Raw genomic sequence first — 15410 nt, forward strand, 5'->3', positions numbered from 1 at the left:
GCCACTTGGCCGGCCCTGTAAAATTCTTATAAAGGATTAGATACAAAATCTTGAGATAGTTGACCAACTTAAAAATCACTCTCAGTTTCTGGTAAACTAGACCTGTTCTTTCTTTACCTGTTTCACAAAAATGATTTTTTTCTTGATTTGGGAAATTTTGATTTTCTAGGTCTATACCACATTGTTACAGGGCATATATCTAAAACATTGTGTTGTTCTGCTGATAATGTTTTATTTTTTAAGGAGTTCTCACTCTGTACTCTGACCTAGTTCCCCTTCTATATATACTATGTATTACTAGAAATATACTATAAATCTTTGAAAGTTTTTATTTAATAAATATTTTACTAATTAAAATACTTGAAAAAGTACAGCAACCTGACACTTTTATTTTACTTTTCAAATCTCACTGAAATATTTGTATTTCCAGAACCTCATTTTCTATTTGCCAAAGCTCTTCTGTCCCCAGTGAAGTGTGTTAAATAATTCTGCTTAATTTGAGGAGTTTTTGTGTAGGATTAACTAGCAGCCCTAATCCGCTTCTAATTCTTGGCAGCTAATGAATCGTTAGGGGCTCCTATCTGGGTGTGTGCTTGCATTGTTGAGGGCCGACCCAATGGTTTCAGTTGATTCGGCAGTTTTAGAACTGTTGGTGTAGAAGCAAGTCTTGGAGCAACAGTGCACCATTAAAGGAAAAAAGGGACAAGTACTTTTAGGATCTGCTATGAAGCACAATGAAAGACTTAGAGTATGTTAGTGAAAGGATTACTGGGCCATAGCCTGCTTCATATTCATCACATAGTCATGGAAATATCTTTTGAAAAACATTGATATAAAGGCCTGTTCTGCTACTGCTTTGTGAAATGGAAGATTGGAATTAGATGCTTAAATGGAAAATGTTCTCTTGTTGCAGCCTCTTTGAAATGTGCTGTTAGTGGGAGCTGCAGCTTCCTCCTGCTGACTGAGCCCCAGGCTTCGGTTGAGATGGTCCTTTCAGAAATGTGGAGCTTAGTCCAATCCTGGATTTCAGTGGGTAGCACCTGGCATCTGTGCCTAGAAAGTCCTATGAAGTGTAAGTGCTTTATTCTCTCCTGGTAAAGATTCCCTTTACCTTTCTTCTTCTCTTCCTTCTTTCTGCAGCTTAGCAGAGGGGAAGAACAGTGAGCACTGTACTGTAGAGCCCAGGGTATCAGGATTTGGTTGCATTTTCTTTATGATTCAGTGACGACCACAAGATAACTTGTTTTTGGATGTCAACAACTGAAAGCCCTCCTGGATTTCAAACTAAAGTGATAAATTATGACTCAATATATAGCACTGGCAGCATCATTCCAGGTAATTTTTCATTGACTGTTTACTTAGTAGCTTGTAATATTCGAGTTTGCCAGGTTTCTCTAGCCGTCACTCTTATCTTTTGTTCTTATTCCAAATGAAAAGAGAGGCACATTTGACCAGTGCGTGAGGCAGCATTAAGATGAATAGGGATTCTTGAAATGAGAAGACAGCTCTTCTTTCTTTGGTTCTACTTGAAACATTTGCACAAGGAGCAATGTGGAAATTTTTCTAAGTCCAGTTGCTCATAGAATTGTCCTAGGAAACTCATGTAGCTGCCATCTATCTTATCTATCGATTTATCTATCTATTTATTTATTTTTTAGATTTTATTGGGGAATTGGGGGAGGGGAACAGCGTTGGGGAATCGGGGAAGGGGAACAGACAAGTTGCTGTCCTTTTGTTCTTCAGTCTAGTTGTAGAGGCCATCGCTTCACTGGCCCATGTTGGTATCATCACTGCGCTCCTCCCGGGCGAGGTAGTCACTCGCCATTGGATGGCAGCTCACGCAGCTGCCAGCTGCTCACAGCAGCCCACTGCAGCCTACACTGTCGCCAGCGACTCATGGCAGCCCAGTTCCAGGTCAAGCTGTTGTTCACTGTCTTTGCTGTAGAGGGCGCAGTGTCACTGGCCCTCATGTGGGGTCCGAACCGGGGCCCTACTGCGTCCCAAGCCAACTCTTAACCAACGCGCCATTCGGCCAACCCGCCATCTATGTTTTAATTTAGTTATACAATTTACAAATATTGATAATAGCATAATGGGCATTAGAAAGTGCAAGTTTTATATTTGGTTTAGTTGCCTGGGGCTAAGTGCTATTTTCTTTTTTCCTTTTTCAGAAATATTGGTAATATTTGAAAATAAGCTCATTCCATTAAAAGCTCCCATTTTAGGGAGATTTTAATTTCCCTTCACTAAAATTTTGAAAGCTTCAGATTTTAGCGAGGAAAACATTGAGCTTTTTCTTATTGCTAAAACAAAATATATATTTAAAACAAAACAAAACCAAGGCTACATCTGGGAAAGGCAAGTGAAGTACAAATGAGAATTCTGAATGAAAAATGTCATTCTCTTAGGGCCTTTGTTTTCTTTATCTATAAAGAACTGATTAGCCTGTTCTCTATTGCCCTTTCTCTCTAAACATTTTGGATTCTGTTCTTACAACTGACTCCCAATCCATTAAGTATCTAAGCTACCTAGTGAAAGGATGGGATTCATGATAGGGAAAAAAAAAGATGGGTTACAGACTCAGGAGATGATGGTATCTTGCTATTTTGCTTTATAGTTAATCATTTAATATATACTTTATTTTTTTAATTAGTTTCAGGTGTACAAAGCAACAAAATAGACAATACTTTTATTTTTTATTTTTAGTTTTAAAAATATATACTTTATTAAAAGTGCCTCTATGGCCAAAGGATTTGAGCTGCAGAGATAATTTAGGTTTACTTTTGAAGAGCTTATAGTCTATTAGAAAAGGTGAACAAAGGCCCAAGTAATTACAATACAAAATTTTACAATTGAGCAGTTACAGAGTCAAGGCTACTTGGTAGTAAGGATTCCTGCCTCTAGTATTTTCTCCTTATCTCTAGCTTTCAGGAGTTTGAGTGTGATGTGTTTAGTGTTTGCTTGTTTGTTAGTATGACGGTGTGGAGAACAGGGATGCTCTCTGTCGCCCTGGTCTACCATAGTCTTTAGCAGTTCCATCGTCCACTGTTCCCATTGGAGGGCCTTTCTCAGTGATCCTGTCCTCCTCTGCGACATTCATGTTCTAGCTTGCATCTGGTGGGTCTTGTGCAGGATACATTTTTTTACCCTTCCCTCAGTGGTAGGAGACCTCTGGTGGCATTGGTATAGTATCATGGGCTCAAGACTGTTTTATGCCCTGTTCTGTAGGGGAAGATGTTTTTTTTCTTTTACCCTTACTACAACAGCAGTGGGTCTTAAACTGTACCTTGGGGGGGGGGTGGCATGATTTGCTGCCCCTCCCACACAGCTTAAGGTGTTTGTTTAGTAGGGAAGAAGAGTCCAGTCAGACTTGTGTGCCTTTTCTGCTGCACCTCTTCTCCAGGACTGTACCACCAAAGGGACTTCCTGCCCCACCCACAATCCTTCCCTTGAGTATCTGATTGAGGTCTGTGGAGAAGAACCTGTAGGTGATCGTGACGTCCTCTTGTGTGAGTCCCAGGGGTTTTTGACGCTCATGCTAGCCCACACCCAGCCTTTATCAGTTTAATAATTTTAGCTGAATTTTTATTACCTGGTTGCATCCGCCCTGCATCTTTTCCTCCTTTGTTCTGCCACAGATGAGCCAGTGATTGCCTCTTGTCCTTGAACAGCTTTTAGATTTCAGTCCACTTGGTTGCCCTGGAACCTCCGCTTTCTGATGCATTTATGAAAAGTTATTTTGTAGTTTATTTGCTTTCATTTATTAAGTCGAAAGCAATATATTTACTTTTGTTTATTGTTAACTTGAGGAAAGCAGCGTTAGTTCCAACTTTCTACATCTTGGGTGAATGTAGTACTTCTCTCAGGCATTTTTATTCATGTATTTTAAACCCCATGGGATATTTTTTCATATAGTCAGTGTTCATAAGAGATTTACATACATACTTAGCCTTTCCATTACTCTTCATTCCTTCTTGATTTTCATGATTCCATCCAGAATATTTTCCTTCTTCATGAAGAACATCCTTTAGTATTATTTTCTTTGTAGATCTATTGTTAGTGAACTCTCTCCTATTTTATTTTAGTCTTGAAATGTCTTATTTTTGTTGCATTTTGGAAGGATTTTTTGCTGGGTATAAAATAACCAATTGGCAGTTATTTTCTTTCAGTACTTTGAAGATGCTTAGTTCCCATTGTTTATGTTGACAAGTCAGCTATTATTGTTGTTCCGTTAAAGATAACATCTTTTTCCCCTCTGGTCTTTAAGATTTTCTTCTTTGTCTTTGGTTTTTCAGTAGTTTTATTATGATGTGCCTAGTCTGATTTTTTTCTGTCCCTAGGGTTTGTAGAGCTTCATAAATCTGTGGCTTGGTGTCTTCTATCAGTTTGGAAATTTCTCAGCCATTATCTTTAAATAGTGCTTCAGTACCATTTTTTTTCTGTTCCTGCTGGAATTTCAGTTATATGTATGTTAGATATTTTCACTGTGTCCCACATGTCATTTGGATTCTTCTCATCTTTACCCTTTTTTGGCTTTGTAATTTTTTATTGATGTATTTTCTATTGTAGTAATCTTTTCTTCAGTTGTCTGATTTGCTGTTTAACCCTTCCATTTGGTTCTTAATTTAAGCTACTGTATTTTCCAGTTCTAGATTTCATTTGATTCTTTTTTAAAGATTCCGTTTCTTCCTGGAAAGTCTCCAGTTTGTCTCCTAATTCACTGACTATATTAATCAGTTAATTTTTCCAACTATTAATTTTTTAAAATTCGTAACTTGAAAGAATTGTACAGTGAATACTGATATACCCTTTTCCTTAATTTGACAGTGCCTCATTTGCTTTCTTTTTGCCTCTTTCACTCTGTTCCTGTTCACTCTCTGAGTGTATTTTTTTTAACCTTTTGGAACTAAATTGCAGCCCTCACAATGCTGTATCCCTAAGTATTTTGATACATATCAGGTAAAAACAAGAACTTTTTCTAAATTCAACTAAAACCGTTGTCACTCTCAAGAAATTGAACATTGATATAATGGTGCTATCTAATACACAGTCCATATTCAGATTTCCTAGTTGTTTCTGTTAGAGATTTCTAGCTTTCAACAAGTTTTATTTTTCCTAACCCAGGATTCAATCAAGGATAATGCATTGCTTGTAGTTCATTATGTCTTGAGTTCCTGGGTATTTTTTCTTTCTTTTATGATAAGGACATCCAAGAAACAAATCCAGGCCCATTTTGTCTTTGCTTTTAATATGCTCCACTATTTGGATTTGTCTGGTTGTTTTCTTACGATTGTATGCAGATTAAACATTTTTTGGAAGAATACCACATGGATGATAATTTGTGTTTTTCAGCATGAGGAAGTCACATAAAATGTGTTTGTCCCATTATTGGTGATGTTATATTTTATCACTTTGGTTAAGACATCACAGTTTTTTCTAGTCCTCCTCTGATAACTTCATTGTCTAGATAGTTTATTTTCTATTGCCTCCCCCCTTTTTTGTTTTGTTATTGTTTAGTCTTGCTTTTGTTTAATAATACTGGGTATACTATTTATGGAAAATTGAAGAGTTATAAATGATGTTTTTTTTCCTGAGATGATTTCTTTTGCTTCAGGCAGGTCTTTATGATAGGACCAGAACACTTCAATCTAAGAAGGGGTGGAACAGATTCTAAACTGTGTTCCTTTATTATTACGTGTGTGTGTGTGTGTGTGTGTGTGTGGCAAACTATACGTAACAATTTACCATTTTAAACTGTACAGTTCAATGGCATTAAGTACATTCACATTGCTATACCACTATTAATTACCACAGTTCATTTCCAGAACTTTTTCGTCTTCTCCATCTGAAAACTCTGTACCCATTAAACAGTAACTCTCCCATTATCCCATCCCTTGAACCACTGGCAACCAAAATTCTAACTTTGTCTCTATGAATTTGACTACTCTGGGTAACTCATATAAATGGAATCATACAATATTTGTCCTTCTGTGACTGGCTTATTTCACTTAGCATGATGTCCTCAAGGTTTATCCATGTTGTAGCATGTAATGGCACTTACTTACTTTTTAAGGCTGAATAATTATCCATTGTATGTATATATCCACATTTTGTTTATTCATCCATCAGTGAACATGTGAGTTGTTTTCAACTTTTGGTTATTGTGAATAATGCTTTGATGAACATGGGTGTGCAAATATCTTTTCAAGATCCTGTTTTCAATTATTTTGGTTGTATACCCAGAGGTGTAGTTGCTGGATCATATGATAATTCTATTTTTAATTTTTTGAGGAACCTCCATAATGTTTTCTGTAGTGGCTGCACTGTTTTACATTCCCACCTACAGTGCACAACGGTTCCTGTATCTACTCATCCTCACCAATACTTATTTTCTGTTTTTCTGATAGTGGCCATCATAACAGGTGTTAAGTGATATCTAATTGTGGTTTTGATTTACATTTCCCTAATTACTGGTGATGTGTTGAGCATATTTTCATCTGCCTATTGGCCATTTTTATATCATCTTTAGAAAAATGTCTTTTCAAGTCTTGCCTGTTTTCAAATACTTTCTCCCATTCTATAGGCTGCTTTTCCCTCTGTTGATTGTTTCCTTTGCTGCATAGACGTTTCAAAGTTTGATGATGTCCCGTTTGTCTAGTACTGTTTTTTTTCTCTGTTTCGATATCATATCTATAAAATCATCATCAAATTTAATGTCATGAAGTTCTCCCCTTTATGTTTTCTTATGGGAGTTACAGTTTCAGGTCTAACATTTGGGTCTTTAATCCATTTTGAGTTAATTTTTGTATATGGGTCTAACTTCTTCCTTTTGCCATAGGTACGCGGTTTTCACAACACCATTTGTTGAAGAGACATTTTTCCCATTGTGTAATTTTGGCACCCTTTTCAAAGATCATTTGACTATATTTGAGAGACTATTTTGTTCCATGGGTCTATATATCTGTCTTTATGCTAGTACCATACTATTTTGTTTACTGTGTTTTTGTAATAAATTTTGAAATTGGGAATATGAGACTTACAAGTTTGTTATTTTTCAAGATTGTTTTGGCTATTTGGGGTTCCTTGAGATTCCATGTGGATTTTCTGATGGATTTTTCTATTTCTGCAAAAACCATCATTGGGATTTTGATAGGGATTTCACTGAATTTGTAGATTCCTTTGGGTAGTGTTGACAATAGTAAGTCTTCCAGTCCATAAACACAGGGTGTCTTTCCATTTATTGGTGTCTTCTTGAATGTCTTCCAACAGTGTAATGTAATTTTCAATGTAGTACAAGTCTTTTTGCCTCCTTGTTTTGTTCCTGAGTCTTTTGTTTTTTTTGATGCTATTGTAAATGAAATTGTTTTCTTAATTTCCTTTTGAGGTTGTTCATTGTTAATGTATAAAAACAATTGATTTTGGGGTGTTGATTTTGTATTTTACAACTTTGCTGACTTCATTATTAGTTCTAACAGGTTTTGGGGGTATCTTTAGGGTTTTCTACATATAAGATCATGCCACATGTGAGTGGACATCATTTACCTCTTCCTTCCAATTTGGATGCCTTTTATTTTATTTTATTTTATTATTTTTTAAAGATTTTATTGGGGGGTTGGGGGAGGGAATAGCGTTGGGAAATCGGGGAAGGGGAACAGACAAGTTGCTGTCCTTTTGTTGTTCAGTGTACTTGTGGAGGATGTCGCTTCACTGGCCCATGTTGGTATTGTGATCATTGCGCTCTTCCTGGGTGAGGCAGATTGGTCGCCAGCCATTGGACGGCTGCTCACGGCCCAGGCAGCTCAGCCCACTGCAAGCCATTCACAGTAGCTTAAGGCAGCCCCACTGCAGTCTACGCCGTAGCTGGCAACTCATGGCAGCCCAGCTCCAGGTCGAGCTGATGTTCACCATCTTAGCTGTAGAGGGCGCAGCGTCATTGGCCCGTGTGGGATCCCAGCTGGCAGCTCTGCTTCTCAGAGTTCACACTCTCAAGCCAGCTCTTAACCAATGCGCCACTCGGCGGTCCCCCATCTTTATTTTTAAAGGCAATTTCAAAGGACATGTTAAAAAATATTCAAACATACTAATGGTGCTTGAAAAATAAATCTTTGCATCATCCCTACCTTCAAGTTTACCAGTTCTCCAGAAGGAAATACTATTTTTGTTTTGCTTTGACTTTTGAAGCCCTTCATTTTTTGAAATCTCTCCATTTAAGATTAGAAAAGTTTAAGTCAGAAATATATATAACCCAGAATGATACAGTTGGTATTTTCTGCCATTCAGATTAAAGGATAACATGGCACTGCACAATCGATGAACACTTGCACAAGGCTTCTGATCTGGTGGGTTGACAGATTTCACTTAGGAGAAAGACTTCATACTAGTTCAGTTCAATGGGCAGTATTGAGGTTTTTTATTTGTTTTGTTCTATTTTGTTTTTAAACCACACAAAACAAATGTATAACTTGGTGAATACTGTAAATGGGTATCCTTATACCCACCACCCAAGTCAAGAAATACAACTTTACTGGCCACTCCAGAAGTCTTCCTTGTGCCTATTTGACAACTGCTTCCTCTCCCTGAAAGTAACCACTGCCGTTTCACAGGAAACCCTTTGTATTTCTTTACGCAGCGGTTCTCAACCCGTGGGTTGTGACCCCTTTGGGGAGTCGAACGACTCTTTCACAGGGGTCGCCTAAGACCATCGGAAAACAAAAAGATATTTACATTACGATTCATAACAGTAGCAAAATTACAGTTATAGCGTAGCAACGAAAATAATTTTATGGTGGGTCACCACAACATGAGGACCTGTATTAAGGGGTCACGGCATTAGGAAGGTTGAGAACCGCTGCTTTACAGTTTTATCACCTAAGTGGGTACTCTTCCACATTGCACTTCAGTCTTGCTGTTTGATTTTTAAAATATGTTTTTTGAATGTCTTTTAATCTTCAGGTTCTCTCTCTGTCTGTAGGTTATTTACCTGTTGAGGAATCTGGGCCATTTGATGTGTTGAATTTCCCTACAGTCTAGATTTTGCTGATTGCATAGTTGTGATATTGTTCTTCTCTGTATTGTCTGCAAATTAATTGCCAGCTGGATCCAGAGGCTTGATGAAACAGAATCGAATCTTTTTTTATTGTGGTATCCTGTTCTTTCATCAGGATGCACACTGATTGTCTGTTCTCATGATATGCTACTGTGAAACAAATTACCTCAAAACGTAGTGACTTACAACAAAAACCATTTCATTGCATCTCATAACTTTGTAGGTCATGAATTTGAGCAGTTTTCCGTGGAAGATAGTTCTGTGCTCCATGAGGCACCCATTTGGTTGGGCCGGTCTAGAGATTCTGAGATGGCTTCACTTACATGCTGGCCACTCTGGTAGGAATGGATGGAAGGCTGGACTTAGCTGGGCTCCTCTTGCTTTCCATGACTTTCCAGAGACTTCTTGGTCTCGTTTACATTGTCTCTCTAGCACAGTAGTATGAGTTCTTACATGATAAGTGTCAAAGAATTTGAGGACATAATAGTAAAACCACCACAGTAACTAATAAATATTTTGGGGAGATACTTTGCTATATCCTATTTCACTTTAAAGTTTCACCTGCTAACTTGATCATTGATCCATGAATCTTGCCTCTATAGCAGTTATTACTGTAGTGTTCTAATGGTGATTTTCTATTTCTCTTATTCCTTCTACATTCATTAACTAGCATTCTTCTGTACAAAAGATGTCTATATTCCTATATATAACTTCTCCCCTGTTATTTATTTATTCAGTTGTTATTCACATCAGTAAGGGCTCATGGATATTTATGTATTTTTGAGTTATAATTCAATACTATTATAATTAACTTTGTTATTCTAGGTTTTCTAGCTTGGGCCATTGGAAGCTCTTTCAGATTAGTTCCTATGTTGTTTGGACTTGAGGCTAGTTTTTAAAATGTTTTTCTGCCTACTTTTCTTGTAGGGATATTATTCTGTTCATTTTTCCCTCCTCCACCCTATAGTTATATATGGCATTTGACCTCATTTGCTTATTTTTGTGAAATGAGTTTTTCAGAACTTCTGGGAGGCGTGGTTAAGGATAGTACTTCCAACTTCAAGGAGCTTCCTTTTCTGTTGTTTTCAAATAGTATTTACAAATATGGTGGTTTTAATTCTAAGATTTCTTAGCTTTATTATGATACCTTCTCCTTTTCTTCCTTTGTGCTCTTTTGTACTTGTCTTATATAATTTTGATTCTTTTTGTTTATTTATATTTTTAATTTGGGGAATTGGGGGAGAGGAACAGTGTTGGGAAATTGGGGTAGGGGACCAGCCAAGTTGTTGTTCTTCAATCTTAGTTGTGGAGGGTGCCAGTCGCCATCTGGCTGCCCGTCGGTAGATCGTGGCCTCTAAGCGCTCAAGGTGCTGTGTTACAATCTTAGTTGCGGGTAGGCGTAGCCACCATCCCATGCGGGAGTCGAACCAGCAGCCTTGTTAAGAGCACACGCTGTATCCACTGTGCCATTCGGGTGGCAGCTCAGCTCAAGGTGCCGAGTTCAGTCTTAGTTGTGGGCGGGCATAGCCCACCATCAAACAGGCAGCCTTGTTAGGAGCACGTGCTCCCACCAGCTGAGCCATCCTGCCACCTGTTGGCAGCTCAGTGGCAGCTCAGCTCAGGCACAGCGTCACTGCCCATGTGGGAATCGAACCAGTGGCCCTGTTGCTCAGAGCTCACGCTCTTAGGCTAACTCCTAACCAACTGAGCCACTTGGCCGGCCCAGTTTTAATCTGTTTACAGCACTTTCTCCTCAGTTTGGAGCCGTGTCCTGGCTCTTCAGTTTCAAGAGTTTATAGAGGCCAGACTGTTCCATCTCTTAAGACCTTATGTAGACCTCTTCTACTCACCTCTTCCACTCATCAAAACCTCTTGCATTTTTCAAATACAGCCCTCAAATTGGCTCCCTGTGCTTTCTAGTGAATACCTGTTGGCTCTTCTGGCTTCCTCTGCTCTTAGATCCATTAGCTACCCTGTCATTTCCCTCTGCTTCTGCTTTTACTGAAAGTGAAATTATACAAGTCTTGTAGATGCCACTGGTTTATTTATTTCTTTCTTTTTTTTTTAAGATTTTGGGGAATTGGGGGGGAGGGGAACAGCGTTGGGGAATCAGGGAAGGGGAACAGACAGGTAGACAAATTGCTGTTTTTGTTCTTAAGCCTAGTTGTGGAGGATGTCGCTTCACTGGCCCATGTTGGTATGATCATTGTGCTCTTCCCGGGTGAGGCAATTGGCCGCCGGTCATTGGTTGGCTGCTCACAGCCGCTGTCGACTGCTCATGCTGGCTGACAGCCACTCACGTAGCTCAAACAGCCCACTGCAGCAGCCCCACTGCAGCCTACGCCGTCGCCGGCCACTCACAGCAGCCCAGCTCCAGGTTGAGCTGTTGTTCATCATCTTAGCTGTAGAGGGCAGTGTCCCTGGCCCTCAATGTGGGATCCAAACTGCAGCCCTGCTTCTCAGAGCTGGCGTCCCAAGCAAACTCTTTAACCAACGCGCCTCTCGGCTGGCTTGTCATTGGCTTATTTCTAACCACTTATATTTTGGGGTTCTGGGAGATAACTGAGTAACACCTAGTTTTGTTGTAAATGTCCGTTGTACTTTGTTTGGTTTTGCTGTTTAATTGCTCTGTTTTTATGAGGGCATTCATGGAGTTTACAATGCTTCATAGAATCTTTTTGCTGTTTTTTAAAATATCAGTTAGAGCAGAATATATTTTGATGGCATATTAAATCATAGATGTGGTTGGGATACTCATTAGATAATGAATGGCTAAAAACAATGTGGTTGCAAGATATGCCACATGCTGGGGTACAAAGTCCGAAAAAAGTAATAAACACATTTTATCCAGAAAGACATTAATGTTTCATGCTTATTTTTCACCAACTTACTGATTTAAAACTAAGTTTTATGTCAATAAACCTGTCATGAATTTCAGGGTCTCTGTTTTAGTTTACTTTGGTAACTTGTCCAGGCTATTTATTCTGTTTCTGGTCCTTAACTTCCTGTTTATCTTTGGAAAGATCTTGAAGAATCACTGTGTATTATTTGTGAAGTGCTCCATCTTCATAAGAAATTGACTAGGAAAGTCTGTGTGACCTCTCCTCACAGTTGGCTCTGTTCATGAATTGAGACTGAAAAAATGTTTTCAGTCCATCATTGCCAGTTCATTTTAGTCTTCTCCCAATGAAGAGGCAGTTTGGTGTAGAGTTGCTGTAGAATTTTTATCAGTTGTTAATTGTTACCCATTGTGTACTGCACAGTTTTGTTCTCAGTTATCTTTCAAATACGACTTACTTCTATAACTATGACTAGCTGTTAGAGACCCAATTCAATGCTTTTGTTCTATTATTTCTGTAGATATTTTTATATTCTCTCATGTAAAATGATTTTAGTAGCATGTATAACACTTTGCCAAATTTAAATACATCAAAAAACAATTGAGGTATGTGAAATAGTCACTTGGGGTGAGATAGTTTTTTCGTCATTATTATATATTCAGAAACTAAAGATTGAAATGTAGGCCTGTTGAAACTACTATGAAATATATTCTCCTATTTATAGATATGTTAAAATAGCTTCCACACTCAATTCTTAGAGGGAACAAAGCTTATTTAAGTGGAAAAGAGAGGAAACATTCAACCTTAAGGTTGGAAAGTTATATAGTGACATTTTAGTTTTAGTAGGAACTTTTGGGATGTTTTCTTCATAATCTAACCCCTACATAATTAATGATTTTAATCAGCAAGATTAAATCTGTTGATTCAATTGATAACTCTCATGCCTTTCTAGAATGTCAGAAGATTTTAGGTAATATGTTTTGAACAGGTCCTATAAATATGTAATTTGAAATATTGGTTGAATTAGTGGGTAAGTTTGCTTGTCTGATTTTTCTTTCATTATACTTTGGTCTAAATATGTTTGTATATACTGATGTGGTATGATATTAAAATTATTTAGAAAAGTAGTCATTAAGACATTTTGTCTGATCTGCTTTTAGGTTCATGCATGGGAGATTTCAGACCAGTTGTTACAGATTCGACAGGATGTGGAATCATGCTATTTTGCTGCACAGACCATGAAAATGAAGATTCAGACCTCATTTTATGAACTCCCCACAGACTCTCATGCCTCTTTAAGGGACTCATTACTAACCCATATCCAGAACTTGAAAGACTTGTCACCTGTCATTGTAACACAGGTAAATTCTATGCTTATCATTAGGGAAATTTGTAAGGCCGTTTGGATTTATCAAGTTAATTTTGATTGATACTGCTAGGCCATGTGAAGTAATGTTGACAATTTTATACTAATTGCTGTATGAGGTGTGGTAAAAAACTATGGTGAATGGTTAAATTTTTAAAAAATTATTACAGTGAGAGACACATTGCCATTAATCCTCCTCAGAATATTCCCCCTCACTTCGAATACACTTATCCCATCATTCTTGCCACTTTCTGACGTAGTTCTAGGAGTCCTCTTTAGTGAGTGTCTTTAGTTGCGCTGTTGTGGCTGCCTCGATGTCCTGAATTGATTCAAAACGTTTACCTTTCATGGTCATTTTGACTTTGGGGAAGAGCCAGAAGTCACACAGTGCCAGATCTGGTGAAAAAGATGGATGAGGACACACCATAATGTTTTTATTTGACAGAAATCGCTGTACCAGAAGCGATATGTGACCCAGAGCCTTTCCATGGTGATCACAAAATACGGTGAATGCTGCTGCCAAGTGCCATCCAACAGAAAGGCAGAGATCTTCAATATGGGAACAATGCGTCGAACTTTAGTAACAGTGTTCAAGTTTCAACTTGTTCGGTGCAGTCAGTCGGGTGTGAGCATCAGTTGAGAGAAGGTGTGTTTTAAAGTGTGCCATAAATCCTCCTCGGTCATGACAACGCTCCGTGTCACACATCGCTTCTGGTACCACAATTTCTGTCAAATAAAAACATTACGATGTGTCCTCATCCACCTTATTCACCAGATCTGGCACTGTGCGACTTCTGGCTCTTTCCCAAAGTCAAAATGATTCAGGATATCGAGGCAGCCACGACAACTCAACTAAAGACACTCACGAAAGAGGACTTCCAGAACTGCTTCAGAAAGTGGCAAGAATGATGGGATAAGTGTGTTCAAAGCGAGGGGGGCAGTATTTGGGGGGAGAGGGGAGAGGGTTGGGGATTAATGGCAATGTGTTTTTACTGTAATAATTTTTTTTTTTAACATTCACTGTATTGTTTGATCACACCTTGTATTAAGTGGCTAGAAAGTGAAAATTTAAATCTTTTGTGTTAACCTTAGAGTTTATTTGATTTTAAACTAACTTAAATACCAGAGGTAGAGGAGGTGAGTATAGGTTTTCACTGGCAGCCATGTACCCCTCTCCCGCCCACCCCCCATTAAAATTGCAGATGATAAAAGTACTGTATTCTAGGTCAGAGGTCTACATAGTTAGTTTCCTTTAAAAAAAAAAAATCCTTTCTGGACTGATTGGCTAGTAAAAGTCCCATGAATGAACTAGAGCATTTGGCCTTTCCCCCTTAGACAAGGAACTACGTTAGGAAGAAAAAGCTTCAGTGAATACATACTCACATGTGTTCTCTGCCTGGCATAGAAGTGCCCTTGAAGAGGAAGGAGGCTTTTGCGTAAGGCTTCAAGATGAGAAATGGAAAGAGAAGGGAAATGGCAATCCATTACTTGAGGAGAGAGTCAATGCGCTGACGTTGTCAGTAGCTTTGGCCTTTTGGCAAAGTATAATTTATCTGTCCATGACGTTCTATGGTATTGCCAAATAAAAGTAAGTATTGATATATTCTGAGGAAAATCTATAGTCTGTTCCTCCTTCTTTTTGTTGTTTTTTGTTTGTTTGTTTTTTGTTTTGTTTTTCATTTTTAAAGGTTACCTTTTAAATCCTAGCAATTTGTAGCTAGCCTAGAAGAGTTTACATGATCTAGATAGCTGTGTGGGTGAGGGGAGGAGGGGGGTGTCAGTCTTACTTGTCTTATTGTTTGGGAAAAAAAATCTAGTTTCTTTACTTTTCAGTTAATAGTGATGATAACCCTATTTCTGTTCATCTGTTCTGTTCTTTTGTTTAATCTCTCTTCTTCTTCAGCTGGCTTTAGCAATAGCAGACCTTGCCCTACAAATGCCTTCCTGGAAGGGATGTGTACAGACATTGGTGGAAAAGTAAGTAACTTGTATTGACTGTATGCTAGCATTTGGGATTACCATTAACCTACACTGAGAAATTTGTTAGCAATAGCTAGACATTTGGACTATTTCCCCAAATTCTTAACATATAGTAGAATTATTTATTATTAACCTTTGTTAGGTTAAAAGAAATCATTTAAAATTTAAATACTACAGA

The 15410-nt window shown here is 38.2% G+C and overlaps 1 protein-coding gene across 1 annotated transcript in view; it reads left to right on the forward strand.

Annotated features, from left to right (window-relative positions):
• Positions 1-15410, forward strand: part of TNPO3 (transportin 3) — an 88863-nt gene that overhangs the window by 12444 nt on the left and 61009 nt on the right. Inside the window, exons 2-3 of the mRNA XM_019646091.1 lie at positions 13047-13247; positions 15156-15230. Coding sequence (XP_019501636.1) covers positions 13047-13247; positions 15156-15230 — 276 coding nt within the window. The remainder of the gene's footprint in view (positions 1-13046; positions 13248-15155; positions 15231-15410) is intronic.

This window comes from Hipposideros armiger, unplaced genomic scaffold (assembly GCF_001890085.2).
Source record: "Hipposideros armiger isolate ML-2016 unplaced genomic scaffold, ASM189008v1 scaffold_97, whole genome shotgun sequence".
In the NCBI taxonomy this organism is placed as follows: Eukaryota; Metazoa; Chordata; class Mammalia; order Chiroptera; family Hipposideridae; genus Hipposideros; species Hipposideros armiger.